Source organism: Neltuma alba, unplaced genomic scaffold, assembly GCF_004799145.2.
Source record: "Neltuma alba isolate B1F8T4 unplaced genomic scaffold, ASM479914v2 tig00011241_pilon, whole genome shotgun sequence".
In the NCBI taxonomy this organism is placed as follows: domain Eukaryota; kingdom Viridiplantae; phylum Streptophyta; class Magnoliopsida; order Fabales; family Fabaceae; genus Neltuma; species Neltuma alba.
In genome coordinates, this window is record NW_021635959.1 from 230,575 (window position 1) to 250,852 (window position 20,278).

Below are 20,278 nucleotides of genomic sequence, written 5' to 3' on the forward strand. Positions count from 1 at the left end.
TTAGCAAAGATATTTTAGGAATGACAACACTTATTTATTACAAATAACTTACTTAATTTACTTCCTTAATCTCCTCAAATAAGTCAACTAGGTCTTATAATTAAGACCGGAGGTAGTAACTTGTTTTATTAATCTACTCAAATTAGTCAACTAGCTCTTATATTTAAGACTGAAGGTAGTGTCTTATTAAATTAAATAATAATAATTATTTTGGAAACAATTAAATTAAATGAACAACTATAATTTTAATAGTAATTCTATGATATACAAAGTAAATATACAAATATATATATAAAAAATTATCTTGATTTACGTAAAAATATTTTCTCAAAAAACCAAACACCCTCTGAAACATGTTTAAAACACATAAGAAAAGAGGAAAGTGGTTCAGACGGCGTAAAATGGGGAAAGAAGGAAAAAAAGTTCAAAAATTTAAGAATCTCCTTCTTTTAGCAAAAACTACTTTTGGCTTTAATTATAAAAATTAATTGACTAACTTAAAAAAATTTAAAATTAATTAAATTAGTTATTTGTAATAAATAAATATTGTCTTTTTTGAAACATTTTTACTAATTAAATATATTAACTAGAACTACTATTATTATAAAACGACTACTTTAAAAAAAATTACATAAATATTAAACAAAATAAATTAAAATTTTATATTTAAGAACAAAATAAAAATCAAATAAAATTTTATATTAAAAACCAAAGTCAGTAGCAAAAAGATTCAAATTTATACGAACCACGGAGAGGAGTCTCTTCCCTACGGTCTTCCCTTCCCATCCTCCTCTCTCCTGTTACAACTTAGGACTCACGAGAGAACCCTTTCCCGCATTGTGCAGGAACAAAGGTGAATGTGATTTGTAACAGCACATTTTAATTTTAATTGTGTTAAATGAAATAATTCAGGATTCTAACATGAATGCATATAAATATATTCAACGGCAGTGAAAGGCATCTCGCTGTATCTTTGTAAGGTTCAACGCCACATTTTCTTACGAAATGCGGCTCACACAACGTCAGGCGGAAAGAATTGTAGGGACAGGTGCTGCTCAGATACCTTAAATACACATCATTCTATTCAAATAAAAAAGAAAACAGCCATAGAAAACTTTAAACGACTTTTTTCCATTTTAATTTGAAGTTGCGTTGTCCTAGCTTCCTCTATCTCCCAATTCTATCCTCCTCCATTTCTGTGCTACAAAAAATATCATTACAGCTAGAGGTGTATTTGCCTGTTTCATCTGTACACCGAAAAAAGATAAATCCCCCCCTGTACATGCAGTAAAATGAAATGCGTTAAGCACCCGGGTAAAAAACAAAAAGATGAAAAGGACAGTGCTCGAAAGCCCCCCACAAAATTTTCCTCATTTACACCGCATTGGCACACAATTCGGGTGGTGCCGGAACTGACTTCCTCAGCACTGAGGTCCCTTGAAATATCATCATGTGATAATATCTCTTGTAAATGTTTACCTGCAACATTATACAGTTGTTAGCCTAATAGCATTATACAGTTGTTAGCCTAATATCACTACCGAATCTCCAGAAAGCATGGGAATACACATACCTCATCTTGTTCTAGCTTCGTAAAACCGAATTTACTCGTCCATATAGATTCCGCTTCTTCAGCAGCTGGTAGGACGAACTGTTTCACATTCAAAGATCCCAGCAGCCTTTCAATGCACGAAAACAAAGACTGGAAGTAACCCTACAAAAATAACAACAACATCCGGTCAGACTAGAATATGTATGGTCATCCATAGAATGTTCTCTAACTTCTAATATTTCCACAAACTCAGAACTCGCAAGATTTATGGCTCGAGCGAAACCACCTGTCCTTGGCAATCTGCAATTGTTGCCACTAAGGGAAGCTCTGCCACCTCTGCCCCAAATATACGAAATATGCCAGCAGAAACAACCACTTTACTGCAAAGACACAACATGAACAGCAGAATCAGATATCCCTTCAAATGAACAAGTACTCAGTCAGCAAGAGAATATTCCACCCGCATGCTTACTTCACTGTTAGCACTGCACAATACATCCCACCAAAATCCTGACCCCTGATGTTCCTCCTGTAAAGATCCAACAGAGATAAAAAAATTCACAAATCTTGTAATTTTAAGAAAATTCGATGTGAAGAAAATCCTGCTCACCCATAGAGCATTGTTGGAATGAAATCACGGCCTGAAGTCGAATCAACTATTGGATCAAACCGCTCCTACAAAACAACAAAATATAGTTAGTGTTAACATACAATCGGCATATCAGGACTGAAGCATCGTTAACACAAGTGATGAAAGATGTAAAGAAAAGGAAGCAGTAACTACTAAAAGATGAAAAATTAAGAATAAGATTTGTTTATAAATATAAAAAACAAGATTATAATTAAAGTAGAAATAGGATTTTGTACTTTAATACAATTTTTTAAATAATGAATTATTTTAAAGTTATCATCGTGTTCCCTATATTAAATAGTCAGTGTAGTCTGGGACTTAATTCATCAGGCCATTTTGGACCTAGCCCTACTTCCGCCTCACAGCGTTTTCTGATTCACCCACTTTCTTCCTCCCCCATCCCCTAACTTTGTCCCCATTTTTCAGCCCCTCCGCCACCCCCGTATGGTTACAGCCTCCAAAGGACAACTAACTCTCAAACAAAATAGATTTCATAGGAAAGCCAAAACAAAAATGAAGTGTACATCGAGTAAAACAACACAAATACTTACATGGAAAATTGCAACAGCCTTCGAAAGCAGTTGCCTAGTTTCATCAGAAGCAGCCAGTTTCCAGTTTAAGATTCTCCATTTTATATCTAGACCATCCCCATTTTCCAGGCCCTTTTCTTCATGCTTCTTTTGTATCATACTTAATAGAGAATCCGGAAGATTCTCTGCCCCACAAGAGACCAGATTAAGCAGAGCAGAATGAATCCGACTGCAATCAGTGCAGCAGAACCAATTTCCTTCAGGCAATTCCTGGTAAAAATAACCTCCATTAAAACCACATAAATGTTATTTTATTTTATTTTTTAGGTGAAGTAAAGGCTTCAACTGTGGCTAACAATGAAAGTTTTAAAACAAAAATTTCTGGCACCTCTAAGTTCTGCATGTTATGCTCCTTCAAACAGCCTACATGATATTCCCTTTCACACTGCAACATATAAAAAGGTATTTGGATAGAATAGCGGCATAAAAATTTGAACAACCATATATCAAAACATGGTGAGCAATTACGCACAAAAGCAATACCTGATCACATATAATCACTGTTCGAGGACCAAAGTTTTTGCTGAAATCATGGCTTCTGTGAACATGACATCAGAAGAATATCAGAAGTTTATCATAGTGTGAACCAGCTGGCCAACTGACGACATGGGTCAAACGTGATGATGAAGAAAGTTACACTTCAGTAAAATATAAATATTTAAGGCACAGAAACAGTGGTGTCATATTGAGGCTCTCCTAGGGAAGAAAACATTTCTGGTGAACTGGAGTCTTGCGTCCAGAGATTTTTATTGCTCATCACAATAATGGTGGTTCCAAGGGAAGTGAAGATTACAAAAATTTAGTTTGAAAATGAAAGCACTCCAAGAATGCTGGGGATCACCTGCATAATGCACATCCACCATGGTCAACCTCTACAGTTTTGACAATGCGAATGCATCTTTGGTTTATCTGTTCTAAAGGATCAACCCCCGCAATCCTTCCTGCTGCCAATGCATTCATGTTATGCTCCACATATCTGTCCTTCTGGAACAGGTTCTGGCAATATTTACAATACCAAGTGCCAGTCGGAATGTATGGCAGAGGAACACAGTCTGTAATTTAGACCAACAAAATTAAAAACGTTGATATGGTACTCATCCAAAGTAAAGCATTAAACATAAACCATTGAGCATGACCCAAAAAAAAAAAAAAAACAAGTCCAACTCCGGCTTAACAGGAACAGGAAGAAAAAGGATCAAAGCTAAATATTGTCAAATGTACACAACATTCAGTCCAAAAATTGACTTTACCTATGTGAAAAGCCCTTGGGCATCCGTCACAACACAGAAGACTCCCTCCATCTGAGCAGATGCTGCAGAGGTCATCATTTTCATTGGTGGAAAACCTCCGGCCTTTTGATAGAGAAAGGGACAATTCGTGGAGAGAGACTCCATTGGATGTGTATATGTGCAGATAACTGCAACACAGATAACATGTTAAATGAAAACGAAATTAATTTTAAAAAACACATCACATCAAATAACAGACTAAAAAAAAAACTCACGGCTTGCGTCGCGATGCCCAGCCAGCATGAGCTTCAAATTGTGAGGGGCTTACCTGCTCATCAAAACGAGCAGAGTTAAGATATAGCTCAAACCAAAGGCCAACAGCACAGTTGATAATGTATATCAAAATATAAACAACCTCAGAGTCACAGCAACTACAAACAATTCCAAACCCCTTTTTGTAGCCCACCAACAGTTTCTGGACCCAAAAAAAAAATTAGGTCAGACCAGTCAGAAAAGTTGCCAATGATAAACCTAGTCAAAGGCAAAGCATAGACGATGTCAATAAAAATAACCTGTCCACGAGCATAGTAGGCAACTTCAGTCCCATCTGGCAACACATCTTCCTCAAAAACCAATTTGTGCAACCGCAAATCCCTATTCAAGCACAAAACAAAAAAGAAAAAGATTTTAAAAAAAAATTCCATTAAGACTTAACCATAACCGCACCAAGTGTCTTAGATATGTTAGCCAAAACTTACTTCCTAGTTATTCTTCCCTGACTCTTGCCTCGAGAAGCTGTGTGCTTCATCCCACTGTTTAACGTCGAAGGAACAGCAACCGGTTCTGGAGACCTGGGATAGTTGGAATATCTGGATGTCATAAAAAAGAAACTGTACCAGTTTGCAATAAGCTTTAGTATTCGTAGATTGGTCCACACAAAAAAGTCCACTGGAAGAACTAAAAGATGTAACCAAAAAAACATCTGATCAAAACCCCTAGTACGTTTGTACGCTTCATATTTTCACATGCGAAAAATAGGAGAGAAAAAGGTAAGAATTAATCTCATAAAACATAGAAAAAGCTAAGGTCTTCACAGTATGAACTCTCCAGACTGAAAATCCAACAAATAAGTAAACAAATTAACTAATAAATGAGGTAAACGCTTCTCTGGTCCTTATGAGATGCATACGTGCTAATTCTATTTAACAAAACAAACGAAAAAACACCTGAGAGTAACCGCAGGTGAAGAACAGGAATTGCTAGCCTCAGTTACTTGAATAGGGCTAGGTTGAGGCTCCTTTAGGACCACGCATCTATCGCAAAGGAGTCTTGAGCATCCCTTGCCATCTTGAGATATGGCCGCTACAATGCAACACAATCACCATTTAAATTTACTGGGAACATGCAAGCATATGGACAATGAGAAATCATCGTAAGGACTTCAAACCTCTGCACTTCAAACAGGTTGCAGATTTCTTAAAGCTGAAGCCCCCAAGGATTTTCTGCACTGATTCCTCCAAAACATCCCTTGCAACGCTCGAACATGTATTCATGACATCACGGAGCGTATTCCCATTCTCAAGGTATATGTACTCAGGGGGGCGTTTGTTTGCACTACCAGCATGCAGCTCAAACACCGTGGGTGTTACAACCTACTTTCAGCAAAAACAAAAAATCACCAAGTTATCCAACGAATATTAAAGGAATTTTGTTATCAAGCATATCCTCCGATTAATACCTCAACCCCGTTACAAACTTCGCAATAGCACAAAATCCCTGAGCCTCTAATCTCTCCTCGGAGCCCTGTATCTCCAGGCCTTCGTGCCTAAAAATTTCTCAAACGCATTACACATATACCTGAAATTACAATTCCCGAATAACAATAATCAGAACTACAATAGTGAGACGAGATCATACCTTCACTCCCCGAACATATTTTACTGGTAGTCCTTCAAGGATCCCCGTAGCTAGTAGGTCCTTTAGCTTCGTCGGGAACTTCTTCGAGGCACTATTCTTCGACATTTTTGTTTGAGTTGGCGTAGTGATTAATGAAGCATCCTCACTTTCCATCTTAACATCACCAAATCTAATGGCTCTATCACAAGCTTCTTTCCCATCATTGTAGAGCTTCGAATCATCTTGCTGTTGTCTCAGAGCCGACCGCGTAAACCGCCTCGTTGGCCCCCCTATCATTGCCTTCACCCTATTGTCATCATTAAGCGTAACAGGAGCAGTCACAATGACCTCCTTTTCTTCTGGAGAACATGACTCTCCCCCGCTTAAGTTCTCAGTCGTTAAAGACTTCTGTAAATCGTCTTCATTCGTTTGATGTTCCTTGGGCTCGGGTTGACAAATGGGTTGCACTATATCATCCATTGTTACTTCCTTCAGTGGTTCTGACACTGGAGTACTTTTCGGCTCATCGTCGCTTACGGTTTCTACATCATCGCCCTTGGGCTCTTCATCACAGATGGGCACTGAAGCCTCACCCATGGGTTCCCTCTTGCCCGTCGGCTCACCCACCAGGTTCTTGGGTTCGTCGTCACCCGATAGATCCACCACATCGCTTTTTGCCTCCTCCTCGCTCATGACATCCTCCATATCCTCTACAGCCTTTACCTCCTTTCCCTTGACATCTTCCAACACAATGGGTTCAACAACATCCTCCGGCACCGGCTTCGCACCATTCTGTTCATCTCTCTTAGCCCTAGACGAACCAGATTTCTTGGACCTCTTGTTGCTGGGACTATCTTGAACCCCATTCTTGTTTTTGCTGGCACGGGTCCGTCCAAGAGATCCACAGATCTCGGATTGAGCCTTCATAGCGAATGCGAACTCCCTCTTCAGCCCCGTCCGGACCCTCGATAACACCAGGAACTCGTCGGAATCCTTACCGTTCGCCATAGCCCCGCACGGGTTGATTGAATCACAGGAACCACGATTGAAGAGGAATAGGAATTAAAACCCAGATCCCGGAAATAAATCGCATACGCCTCAGATTGAAAGGGAAAGGCACGAATTGAAAGAAAAGAAATAGAATTTTTCTTCGGAGTCTGCGAGTGAGAACGGGGTCCCAAAAAAAAGGGTAGGGTTTGCGGAAGAGGTTGGAAGATTAGAGAGATTTGGGCTGGAGACACGACTTGGGGAATAGGTCGGTTTCTTTGGAGAAGGCGAAAGAAGAGAAACGCATTGTTCTTTTTCCCCCTCGGATGACGAAATTACCCTGCGATGGTGATCCCTTGTCTTTTTTCCTCTCCTCCCCATTTATGCCTTAGCCCTCGTGCTTTGTGTATTTGTACTCTGTGCTCTTTTTTATTACGCCCATATGGACGCTCTGGCTTCTTGCATGATTTCTATCAATCTAGTCGGGTATCTTTCCTTTTTTCTTTTTGGGTTAAAAATCCCATCAAATATATTAATATCAATACTAATAGTATCAATATAATCCGTAAAAAATATCAAATTTTTACTTGGTAACAAATATAATTATTTTTTTGTATTTGATAAAATTTACACTACATAACATAAATAGTTAATAGTAAGCTTAACCTCAGGCCAAAAAGAAGTAAGCTTAAACGAAATAAAAATTGTAAGCTTAAGAAGATAATGATTATAATTTGGTAAAAAGGTGGACAGCAATTTTAACAAAGGGAAAATTACGTTTAGAACCCCTCTAGAAAATTAATTATACGTAGAGACCACTAATTTATGAAATTAAAAACGTACTAAAGATTTTTAATAAGAAAGTGACTGAACGAAAATGCGCTCAAGCAATAACAACATGTATGACCAACTTATAGTTAATTGTGACTAACTTTTTTTAAATACAATAGAACATCCAAGATTTGTAACAATTTGCGACTTACAATATTTTCACACTTTACACTTAATTTATAATTCATTTTTTAAAATTTGTAAGCAAATATCTTATATTTTTAACTCAGCTGTGCTGATAACTATAAGACTGTTTAGAATAATTTTTAAATGAATCTTCAGTTATATTTTATCTCAATTTATATAAAAAATATTTATAAATAATTTTTAATGTTTTGTGAAGCATATTTTAATACATTTTGTCTTATGTGCTTTATTTCACATTCCAGTTTCAACAATCTGTGGTCTTAATTGTAATTATGATGTAATGGTGGCCTTCGGTGTCATTTCCCCCATAAAGAAAGGGGAAAGTAATTTGAAATGGACGAAATTTCGCGGGTTGGGCAAGGATGGAGGAGGACGGGAATCGAGAGACTTCGGAACATAGGGGCAGTGCAGGAATTTCGGTGCGGTTTGTTTAAGATTTTGCTGAGCTGGATGGATCTGCCCCACGTCCAATTCCAAATTTCAAATATGCCCGGTCATGAACATCACGTTCCTCTTCCTCTACTAAACGCTTGTAACGTTTACCTTTTTTTGTTTTTGATGATACTCCTATTATCATTAAAAAAAATTTCCGAAATTGTGGTCCCATCTTTGGCTTCTGAATTTTGGTATGACAATAAACATGTTGAATAAATCCTACACATAATATTAAAGTTAATTTTTTTAACTAAATCATACATTAAGGACAGAAAAAATATTTCGGATGATCACATTTAATTATAGGGTTAAAGTGCGTCCAGCACTCCGAACTATTTATCTAGGTGCGTCCAGTGGCCTAAAGTAATTTTGGGTGCATCCAGTATCCTAAACTAATTAAAATGATGCGTCCATATCCTAGGCTAACAGAAATGTTATGTTTAACCGTTACTTTCCTGACTTAGCTTAAAGTTGATCCTAGATATTCTACATGGTAGACATATGAACACCCGATGTGTATTATTTCTTACTCAAAAGTCAATTTATTTAGAAGAAGATGAAGGAAATAAATTAAATTTTGAGTAAGAATAATACACATCAAATGTCCATATGTCTACCATTTAGAATATCTGGGGTCAATTTTAAACTGAATCAAGAAAGTAACAGTTAAACATAACATTTCTGTTAGCCTAGAATATGGACGCACCATTTTAATTAGTCTAGGACACTGGATGCATCCAAAATTACTTTAGGCCACTGGACGCACTTGGATAAATAGTTCGGGGTGCTGGGCGCACTGTAACCCTTAACTATATAATATTTGTTTATATTAAAGTATTTCGTACCTGGTACTCCTACTAATTACGTTTTGTTAAGGCCACATGGATGTTGAAATCAGCACGGCCCATACTATGATGGGATGAATTTGAATTTTTTTTCCCTTTGGGCTAGGATTTGATTTTTCTGAACTTCATCCTCTTGGTCCTCGGATAGGTTGGGATCAAGGAATAAAAAATCAGGCCGGACACTAAACCAGTTGAGGTAGTGGTTCAAGGGTCAATGGGTCAGATCGGAATCAAACCGGGATCAAACCGGTCACATTAAAATGATAAAATTTAATTAAAAATAACAAAGTATAGCAATATTAATAATCACTAATAACAAAATGTAAGGAAATACAACAATAATTTGATTGTAATTAAAACAAAATACAATAACATTAAGGATTTTGATCTTTATGATTTCTTAATAACTAAAATTAATAATTATTAATACCAAAATTATTATTAAAATTCATTTAAATATATAGTGATTGAAATATTAGGAGTTGAATAAGAAAAAATAAGATAAATAGCAAAATATCATTCAAACCGGTTCATTACCGGTTTATACCGGTTTTTGCCGGTTTGCACCGGTTTATCCCGGTTTGACCGGGTTGATGCCGGTTCATTTTATGACCGGTTCATTACTTTAACCGAATCGGACCACTGGCCGGTTCACCGGTTGAACCGGCCGGTTTGGTCCGGTTTTTTTTTCACTGGTTGGGATGACCCACTTTGCTCATTGCATATTCATAAAAAGATTATGAAAATTCATCAGATATTCATACGTCAAAGCATAGCGAAAATGAATCTGATAAGAGAAAGGCACGCATTTATATTTGATCCCTCGTCATTATCTCCATTATTTGCAACAGGTAATTAAGAAAAAACACATATTATTAATATTTAATAGTTATTAATCATACATAAAAAGGGAATGAACGGATTAGAGTTTTAGCCTTTAGACCTTACGAGGTTTTTTTTCAATCAAAAAGTCGGGCATACTCCCCCCCCCCCCAAAATCCAACCCGTTTTCAGAGCAAATGAATCCAGGAGGCTCAACTCAAAACAGAGGAGCCTAAGTCACATCATCTATGGTCTATGATCTATCATCTAATGAAAAGAAATCACAGCATTGATGAAAACAGGTGAATCAAAAGATTTAGAAGTGAAGAGTAGAAATGTCCAACAAAAGCCCCCATTTGATTCATTCGGTCTTGTACAGAGTTCGCCTTTCATCTTTGTTCATGTAAACTCAACAAAGTATAACAAGGGAAGAAAGCTGAGAAGGACTATTACCACAATGGAATTGTCGGAGTACCAAGATTCGGACGAATCATATCAAGACATAAAAACCTGAAATCTGTCGATAAAAGGGCCCAAATATGTAAAGAAAGAAGGTTTTGCAAGACTGATATGCTTAACAGCTTAAGTTGAAACAAACTTCATCGTCTCTTACTTTTTCACAGGTACATGATTCATAAAGAATCCGTTCTTCTGCCTCAATGAAAATCCGCCCTGAACCTATGAAACTAAATGAAGAAGGATGGATTATCACAATGCAAAGATATAAATTTAGAAGGAAGCTATGTGTAGAACTTGGATATGCTACCGATGACAATTAGCACAGAGAATTCTTTAAACAAAATCCTCCAATCATTAACTCTTATTTAGGTCTCAAATGTTCCATATCAAACTTAAATTAGACCATAAATTCTCCTTTTTCATTCAATACAGAACCGTAAAGATTACAAATTTAATGTGTCAAAAAGCAGTTCATTTCAAGACATAGTGCCGACAAGTTTTCAGCCAACAAATTACATCAAGACATGTTTTGCTCTTTTTTTCCTCTCATTTTCCTATGTTAAATTAGCATACATAATAGAATTGAAGGATCTTGTATTGGATCCATTTGGAACAGCTTACAAGTAGCTTATAAGTAACTTTTTAACTGTGATTTATAAAATACGAAGTAAGTATGTGAGCAAAGTTTTGTCTCATCTTACATGAAATGTGTTTTTAGAGAATTTCCACCATAATCCCAAACAGGCACATTGTTTAACTTTTATTCCTTATTTTTAGGTATTGTAACTTGATATTTTTACTTTTATTATTTTTTTAAAAAATTATACTTCACAAAACTGATTTCTTAAAAATATATAGCTCTCCTCACAATTCACCGTGCAAACAAGCATAGCAGAGCTTTTTCCCCCCCCCCCCCTTCCCCGTTGTTTTTGACCGGAAGCCCCCTTCCCCGTTGTTGGTAATACAAAGGAGTAGACATGTAATATTTGATCCCCAAGCATCTTGTTGTATTAAGGTGGCACAAGATGATAGTTTTGGTGGACACATGTAACCTTTTGGACTGTCACTCCTTCATTATGAGAACCCAAAAAAAAAAAAAGATGTCTCACAAAAGAAAATGTTGGGGCATATCCCATGCCCCACCATGTCTGCCCTTGCTCTACTTTAAATTTTAAATTCATGCTTTTGCCCTACCTAACAAGAAGATGACGAGTTTAATGGTTTAAAGCTCTCTCTCTCTCTCTCTCTCTCCCCCCCCCATATATATATATATATATATATATTTAAAGCAATTATCATGTCATGGATGCTAATATTATGATCATTGATACTAGCAAGAGTTTATGTTCAAGTTAGGTTATCTACCTCCCTCTCTCCCTGCTGTAATTTTATTCATATAATTATTATAATATCCCGTAAAAAAACACAAAGTCTGTGGGCCTTAATTGTTGTGGCTTCCTGCTATCATCCTGCCTAACCATTCCTCCCTTCGGAGCCAAAAGAGAGGGGCTTATCGGTGGTAGTTGAAAACTTTTGAACTACCATTTTAACCTGTGTACGATAGTGCCGTTTCAATTTTTCTCATGACAAAGACACCACGTGTCCTGGCTTTACTTATTTTAATCGCTTCCCCCCCCCCCCCCCCGGGGGCCCGGGGAACTGGATTGAGTCTTCCCCTCAAAACGTACACATGGTTTCAATTGTTACATTCTGAATCTGCAGAAGCAATCGATAATCCATATTTTCAATATCTCAGTGACTAACCCACTCTATAAATACAGCAGAAACATAGCGATCCGATATCTTTTAATTTCTTGAAAAATGAACTTATTGAAAGAGACCCCTTTCGGGTAGGCAAATCGAACTACATCCGCTCAATACTGTGCAAGTTAAACCGACGACGCAGAAGTGAATGTTATAATTTGCGAAGTTTAAAACTTAAAGCAAATATCGATTTACAGAAATCCTCCTTCAAATACGGAGTTAATTTACTGTTGTGATTCTAACATGCATGTAGATGCCAATACAAAAAAAAAGATGCTATTACATAGTTCTGGTCTCTTCAACATGACCCAGTAATGCTCATCCAGAAGACTGCATGACGCAGATAAAGCCACAAAACGAAACCACATCAAAATCACCGACAAACAGATTCTAGTTTCTAACTCGGTCAAGCATCAATACCCTACTAGATAAGCTGAAACAGGAACAGAACAAGATTATAATGCCAAAGAGTTGAAGTTGCCCTGTGGAAGAAAAAGAGATTATGATGATCCCATTTTCTCCAAATGACTGATCTGATCTCCTTCAGCCACCTCCCATAGTCCCACCATCCCCCAGCCACCGAAATTGTACCCAAGTTCTGTCCGTCTCGAAATTTCGGTGGTGGGGGAGGCAGGGGAGAAGTCGCCGGCGTGCTCAACTAGAGGGAAAAACTGACACTCATGGCTGAGAATTGGGTAGAAGGGGATGAGAAAATCATAAAGCATGTGAGAGTTTAAAAAGGAGAGGCAGCTTCGGCATTCAATGGGCGCTTCCTTCTCTCAAAGGGTTTGTAAAACTCGCATCTTCCAAGGTATATGCGACGACCACCTTCGTTGCTCCACACATTTCACTACTCGTTTCTTCTTTTCCCAAACCTTTTGCGTCCCACTCCCACCCTATAAATGATCCCTCCCTCCAACCCCACGCGCTAAAGCCTTCAAAATCAACGTGGCAGCACCAGGTTTCAACTCTGAATCAGTCCTAGCGCGATCTGAAGCGCGTTAAGTATACTTTCTGGAGGTTGCAGTTTTGGGTGCAAGCCCCTCTTTCCTTTGCCATCAAATCTAAACTAATATCTTTTTTACTGTTCAAAATATAAAATTAAGTTTAATCTTTAAAAAGGGGGCTTTCAGCAGAAGTTTCATCCCACGTTGTGATTAAGAATAGTGTCCGGAGGCTTGGCTGGCATGTGCAAGTCACCATCCATGTAAGGAAAAGAATGAGGTGTGGGTGCTCTTTTTGGGTCAGGGTCAGGGGCTCAGGCACTCTGGAGCAGCAAGAACCTTAGAAATGGATATGCTTCGTTCTCATCATAGGGGCTCGGAATTTTTATGTGTTTTACAGTTAGGACTGGATGATCATGGCCTACATATTTTCACCATGTTTTTTGTCTAATTTGAACCCAGTAATGTATATAACACTCATGGCTTAGCCAACTGCTGGGATTTCAACATAGGTGTACGCCATCCTCATATATTTGCCATCGAGAACTTATCCTACCAGATGCGGAAATGAAGAAGACATTATCATTTATAATCCTCATATGATGCTACACTTTCCGTTGTTAATTTAGGTTAAAAGTAGAAATAAGCAGTTTGATTGTCTTAACATTTGAAATTGAGATGCAGACAATTAGAACTGATGAAAGGAGATGCATGCACAGGTCCTAAATTTTTCTGACCCAATAAATTGAACTTGAGAGGTAGGAGACAGATAGGGCTCTAGATTCAATCACTTGCACGGCAAAGGGAAAACAAAATTTTCAACATTTTGTGCTCTCAATGACACTAGTGGCGGGATTTCGGGGAAAGGCAGGCACCAATGTGTTTATAAAGTGAAAAGTTGAAGAAGAAGCAAGACATAGGCATACAGGAACCAGTAAAAACTTGAAAGTGTTAGCTCCCTTCTCGGATTCAATCAACGTACATACACTAACAAAATTGATTTTGGAATGCAAGAGGTGATATAATATGTAATATGTTATGGCATCCACTGGTTATAATACCTTATGGTGTGCTTAACCTAGGAAGAAAGGAAAGGCATCAACTTATGGTGGTGATTTTGGAATCCCTTGCAGGCAAAGGCAGAATCCATACATAATCCAAAAATTAAGCTTCTCTGAAGGAATCAAATAGATCCTTCCTAATGATGGTAGCATATTCCATTCCCCATTCTGTCCCTAATTCATGCACTCCCAAAGTTACATTAATCTCAAGATGCTCGGTTTATTACCTTTTCGATTTTGTTTTTATTAGCTCGTCACACCAAGCTTGGAAAATTTCTCCGTTCTATCCCACCTTACAACTGGAATACGTGATATCGCTTTATCCTTAACACAGCTGTGCTGTTTGTGATACTCTGTAAGTAATACTTGAATCTGAAGAAAAGAACAATTCTGGGCCTTGACTAATCCCTTAGATTTCTTGAGTTTCAAACACGAAATTCTAAAGGAGAAAAGCGTTCAATAAAAATTAAAAAAAGACGGGGAAGAGACAACCGAGAGATATCTTACATGGCGTTCCTCACGATATATGCACATCATTTGCTTCTTCAACATATCATTCCTTTCTTTGCTTTCTAGCATTAGTACAGTACAATTCCGAAACAGAATTCCTGGAGCCAACCTTAGAAATGGCCCCTCCCCCTCCTCCTCCCCCCTCACGAAAACGCTCGGGCCTCCTTCGTTGCATCGCCATTGGAATTTTAGCGTTGATAATCCTATTGGGCCTCGCTGTGCTCATAACCTGGCTGGTTCTCAAACCCAAAGGTTTGGTCTACACAGTAGAAAATGCTTCAATCCACAATTTCAACTTAACCGACGCAAATCACCTCTACGCCAATTTCGATCTTACCATAAGATCTTACAACCCCAACCACAGGGTCTCATTTTACTATGATTCCGTGGAGATTTCTGTGAAGTACGAGGACCAGACGCTAGCTACCAATAGGGTTCAGCCATTTTTCCAACCACATAAAAATGTGACTCGTTTGCAGGCGAGGCTCACTTCTCAGACGGTGGCCTTATATGGGTCCGTGCCTAAAGACCTCAGGCAGGAAAGGCGATCTGGGGATATTGAATTGGATGTGCTGATGAAGGCAAGAATACGGTTCAAGGTAGGGCTGTGGAAATCAGAGGATCGAACCATGAGAATCTTTTGTTCCCCTGTTCTGGTGCACTTCTCTGAGTCCAAGGGCTTTGAGAGGGTCTACTGCGACGTAGAACTTTGAATTCAATCTCAGTTATTATGTTCTGACAGAATTCTCATGGCTTAGTGTCCTCGTTATTTACTTTCTCCAAGTTTTTGTTGGTTTGTTCTTTTGCTTTGTATTAGGAGATTGATGCTCTGTATTCTTTGGAATCGTCATTCTTGATTCTTGTTTTTCTTTTTATGAGTTTTGGTTTCTGTTCCCTTTCGGCCTTTCCTCTTGGATTTGTGGGTATCAAATATTTGTGTTCACACGACATGGATAATATATGTATGTCTGTTTTATTATGTTGATTATGTCGTTATTGTTACGGTTACTTGGCAGGGGACCCTAACGTGAATAAACCACCCTTCAACACTATTGGGCTGCATTTTTGGTGAAGCATGATATTGGGCTTTTATTAACGCACCATTCTATTTCTTTGTTAAGACCATTTATGAATTTTGATGCATGATTCATAAGCCTAATATTACTCCTAACTCTGGTCTTTAATATAAAAATTAATTAAAAATTTAATTTAATTTTAAATATAAGAGCTTAATTTATTTTTTCTCTCATTTTTTCATAAAATATTCTTATTAATTGTAAGAAATTCTTCTCAAGGAATAATTCTAATAATTCAATGTACATGATTGAAGAGGATATTTTAGAAATATTAAAATAAATAATTAACTTAACTAATTTTCTTAATATCTCTAAATTAGTTTATTTAGCTCTTATATTAAATACCAGGGTATTATTTAGGATGGCAAAACAATTAAAAGAAAGAAAGAAAGAAAGAAACCCTTTGGGGGGGGGGAAAATTATGTCTGGCTCCTTTAACTAGGGCCATGCATAAAATTATTAAATTAACTTTGAAAACAACATAACACCCATAAACTCTGAATCAAAATGAAAATAGTGAATCCAAATTAAAACCATCCATTGTAAGAGATACTATATATAGTTTTGATTGTCATCAACGCCAAAGTATTGGTTAAGGTGGATCTTGCAAATAATCTTGTATTTTCAATTAATTTAGATTGAAGTTTCATTTCCGAACTCTCTATTTCTGGGAAAAAGTCTTGTCATACAGATAAACCCAACCCCACTATTTATGGATAAGTGAGTGATAAGTGGAATCAAGACTGCTGATTTGCTGGTGTACTACGTCTACGGTGTCAGTGGTTGGTGGTGTATTTCAATTTTCCACCAACCATTCAAGTAAATGCTGAGGATCGGAGGAAACTACTTCTCTAAGTAAAGCAAACACAAGTATGCTATGCTTAAGGAGAATTACTCGATCTCTGGCATTCGCATCTTCCAACAAAGTAAACATTGTAACGTACGTGTACAATTAGTACCACTTGTTTCTGTTTTCTTGGCGTTTTCTCTGAGGACAACAATTACATAGAAAGATCATCATGCGATGATTGGAGTGTGATATAGTTTCCAAAAGAGAGTGAGGCAAGAGATGTTCAATCAAGGCAAAAACTTAAAAAACAACGTGACAAGTTGGTGGTTGGGCTCTAATTTGGTGAGCTTAATTATGTGTACATGAGGTGTAAAGCATGGAGGGGGTGAAATTGAAAATATGTGAAAATTTGGCATGTTCTTGATGGCTTTTCAGGAACAATAAGAAAAAGGCACTTGCATAAATATAACACATATCCCACTAATTGGACCCAAGTGGATTGGAGTGTTGCAGAAGGAGACCTTTGATGCAGGGGAGCAGTTAATATACATGGTCCCAAATGACACACACATGCAAAAACCTCATTACACGTTTAAACACTATGCCTTTAATTTCTTTCTCAGTGCTATCAATCGTTTGTTTGCTTATTGTTGTGTATGTCTCTACGTGCTCCCCTTCCTTTTGATCTATCTTGAGATTTTATGGGTGTGAAAAAATAATGCCAACCTTTACACTCTACTTGTTGTTTCTTTTTTTCAAGATTATGTTCTAACGACACGTACATGATCTATGTTAATGTTAAAAGTGAATATAATAACACAAATATTTATATACATCTAGCTGCCCTTTAAATATTAGAACAACCTGCAAGAGTTATCAATAAGATGAGCTTTAAGCATTTAATTCATGATGAGGAATTGCCTAACTTTATTGTCGAGCACAGATGGAAAAGAACAAACCCCTCAACTCGTTCGTTTTTTCTTTTTGAACAGATAAAGAAATTTTAATCAGCAATAGTAAAGACACACTGGCACACATATTAACCGCACATATGTAAAGCATCGCCTACGATTTGCACGATTGCACTTATGGATCGGGAAAGCCATGAGCGTCCTCTGTGTCGAAGAACGTGTGGAGAACCATCAAGGTATTAAATAAACAAATACTAGAAACACAATGTACATTAAAAAACAACAATTTTTTGTGCATTATTTATTTGGTTTCATCTGGGTAAGCAAATGCACCGCCTTAATTCGTGGGATATCTCATTTTCGGGGCGACAATTAATGGGACGAGGATAATGGATGTGATCTGATGAGGCAACGACGACGTCTCAGGGCAAACCTGCCATGTGCATGAACAAGATTAGAAGACTTTTATTGGTTAGGGAGAAGGAACATAGATAAGTGTGAGATGTGTTTCGAGCCAATCAAACAGTCTCTGGCATGGCCTTTCCTTTATGGATATTTGTGGCCCATAATGCAGCATTTCCAAAATTAGAACACCCTGGATCCGCAGGAATATGAACACTGAATATCATTTCTGATTTATATGATATTAAAGAAAAACTAACACTAAACATTTTATTTATGCATCTAAACCTACAGACTAAAATAAGGATAAACAAGAATAATGGCCATTTAAAAATAAAGGGTGTTGGTAAAAGATGACAAAGGGAAGAGACAGGGGTCCGTGGGGTTCGTAGGTTGATGTGATGAGAATCTAAATGCATAGATTCAAATCAACTTAGAGAGCAATATGTATACTTGTGTTTGTCCAACTCCCAACTGTCTCATCACCATGATTAAGCCTCCTTTTATGGAAATAAATGTCTAGAACAGCAACGGGGTTCGCTGTAGATGAGGATGATGTGGGCTTCATTTCACAACTAATCTGTCCAACTTGATATAACATCCATCATCAAACACTTCTTCTTTCCCTTACTTCTCGTGAAATGTCGGCAATGTTTCAAGTCTCGATCGAGTTCGTAATGAATTCCCTTTAATTACCTTGCTTAATCGTTATTAAGAGGCCAGCCAATTAGATCATATCAGATCGGCCTTTGGGTTAAAAACGTTTTTCGTTTTCCTTTTCACTTGCTTATCTTCTTCGCATGCCCCTGCAAACTCTCGTGTTTTTGGAATTTCTTTGACTCTAAGAAAGAAACGCTGGCTGCAATCAAAATCACACCTTTGCTTACCCTTTTCAATCATTCATTTTCCTTTACAAATGTAGCAGTTTTGCTCTTGTTGTTGAGTTGATTACAGTCAATATTGTTTTTTTTTTTTCCAGTTGCTCTATTAAGTATTCTGATTCATATTCAGTTCCATTTTACGTGTCATTCAAAATATTACATCGCTAGAACTATTATTATTAGAAGAACTATCTTGAAAAAAATACATAAATATTAGAAACAAAGTAGATTTGGGTCTTATATTTAGAACTAAAATAAAAGTTAAATGAGGTCTCATATTAAGGATCAGAGGTAGTATAACATAAAAATAATATCACGTCAGATCAATGTCCTTTTCAATGATGCTTTGACATGCTAATATATATTACTCCCTCTCGAGTCTTTTTAACCAATACATAAAATTAAAAAGTAATTAAGATGGTTATTTTTAATTAATATTGAGATAATATATTACACTTTTTAAAAATACTCATGTGCAAAGATAAAGAGGGATACTATGGGAAATAAGATAATTAAGATAAAATTGACTCTTATGTCTACAACAACATCGAAACTCTTAAATAGATCTTATACTTTATGATTGAAGAGAGGGAGTACAGCATTTTAGCGATGCTATGTCATCGTTAATTATACAACAAGAATATAACAGTCATCAGTCATCACCTTTTTATAATCACAAAATCCGATATACATACATACATATATATGTGTGTGTGTGTGTGTGTGTATTATTATTATGCGTGAGATAGTATGATTAGGATCCTATACCAAACGCCGAAAACATGCGTCTAATTCAATTAACTTTTACAAAACAATATTTATAATCCTTTCTCTGATAAATTTTAATCATTATACTAAATATATACACGATGATAGCTAGCTACCACTTTAGTGAGGAAAAGGTTATGATATCCAAAATAGTATAAAATATGATGGAAAACATTTTTTAAATCGTGGTTTTTTCAAACAAGTCAAAGTTAGCCGATTGACAATTCTTCTTATATATACAAGTCCGCGCAAAAATTTAAAAATGCATACAGAATCATAAAGTCGTAATAAAGTTAAAGAGTACTTGTGGTATATAAATATATATAGATACAATGTTGCATATAAAAGGAGGCTGATGATTAAACTGAGGCAGCTTTAGGCGGACATAGTGATGAACGTCAGGTTCCCACTGATAAAAAACTTGATCCTCGAACTTGTTAAATTTGAGTTTTAGATTAAGATATCCAAATCTGTATAGGGTTTAGAGGGACTCAAATGCACCAATTAAGGACGATCGTGAAGGGACCAGCTGGGAGTTGGGAGAACACACATAGGCATGCCGTGTGGTGGAGTCAGCCTTTTTGAGAACTTTAATGATGACGTTACTTTAATTTCTATATAAGCAGCCAACCGCTTCATTACTTAATTGGAACCCACTTTATCAGTGTTTTCGTTAGAGGGATGTAGGATAATAAACATATTGCTCAGTCAGTTGTTCTGAAAATATTATTTTAATTTGCTCCATGA

The 20,278-nt window shown here is 36.9% G+C and overlaps 2 protein-coding genes across 4 annotated transcripts; one reads left to right on the plus strand and one right to left on the minus strand.

Annotated features, from left to right (window-relative positions):
* Positions 1 to 1,060: 1,060 nt before the first annotated feature.
* Positions 1,061 to 7,162, minus strand: LOC114762754 (uncharacterized). 3 transcript variants are annotated; one of them, XM_028952325.1, is made up of 18 exons: positions 5,920 to 7,162; positions 5,741 to 5,827; positions 5,450 to 5,654; positions 5,229 to 5,364; positions 4,761 to 4,871; positions 4,575 to 4,656; positions 4,418 to 4,477; positions 4,278 to 4,330; positions 4,024 to 4,190; positions 3,615 to 3,825; positions 3,257 to 3,311; positions 3,102 to 3,158; positions 2,735 to 2,983; positions 2,163 to 2,227; positions 2,025 to 2,081; positions 1,839 to 1,932; positions 1,574 to 1,651; positions 1,061 to 1,479 (listed from the first exon to the last, which is right to left on the minus strand). In XM_028952325.1, exons 1-18 carry the CDS (start codon positions 6,904 to 6,906, stop codon positions 1,375 to 1,377), a joined length of 2,859 nt encoding a protein of 952 aa, XP_028808158.1. In that variant the 5' UTR covers positions 6,907 to 7,162; the 3' UTR covers positions 1,061 to 1,374. The 3 variants fall into 3 exon arrangements, with proteins under 3 accessions (XP_028808158.1, XP_028808157.1, XP_028808156.1); XM_028952324.1 differs by having other exon boundaries at positions 1,574 to 1,714; positions 4,761 to 4,853; positions 5,920 to 7,161; XM_028952323.1 differs by having other exon boundaries at positions 1,574 to 1,714; positions 5,920 to 7,161.
* Positions 7,163 to 14,678: 7,516 nt separating this feature from the next.
* Positions 14,679 to 15,682, plus strand: LOC114762756 (uncharacterized protein At1g08160-like). Its single transcript, XM_028952328.1, has one exon. It carries the CDS (start codon positions 14,820 to 14,822, stop codon positions 15,414 to 15,416), a length of 597 nt encoding a protein of 198 aa, XP_028808161.1. The 5' UTR covers positions 14,679 to 14,819; the 3' UTR covers positions 15,417 to 15,682.
* The last annotated feature ends 4,596 nt before the right edge of the window (positions 15,683 to 20,278 follow it).

Excerpts from the sequence above, each read along its gene's own strand:
- LOC114762754 (XM_028952323.1), bottom strand. The coding sequence starts at position 6,906 with ATGGCGAACGGTAAGGATTCCGACGAGTTCCTGGTGTTATCGAGGGTC. Across the intron at positions 3,826-4,023 it reads CCCAAGGGCTTTTCACATAG|ACTGTGTTCCTCTGCCATAC; the intron begins GTAAAGTCAATT and ends TCTAAATTACAG. Across the intron at positions 3,312-3,614 it reads GGTGGATGTGCATTATGCAG|AAGCCATGATTTCAGCAAAA; the intron begins GTGATCCCCAGC and ends TCATGTTCACAG.
- LOC114762756 (XM_028952328.1), top strand. The coding sequence starts at position 14,820 with ATGGCCCCTCCCCCTCCTCCTCCCCCCTCACGAAAACGCTCGGGCCTC.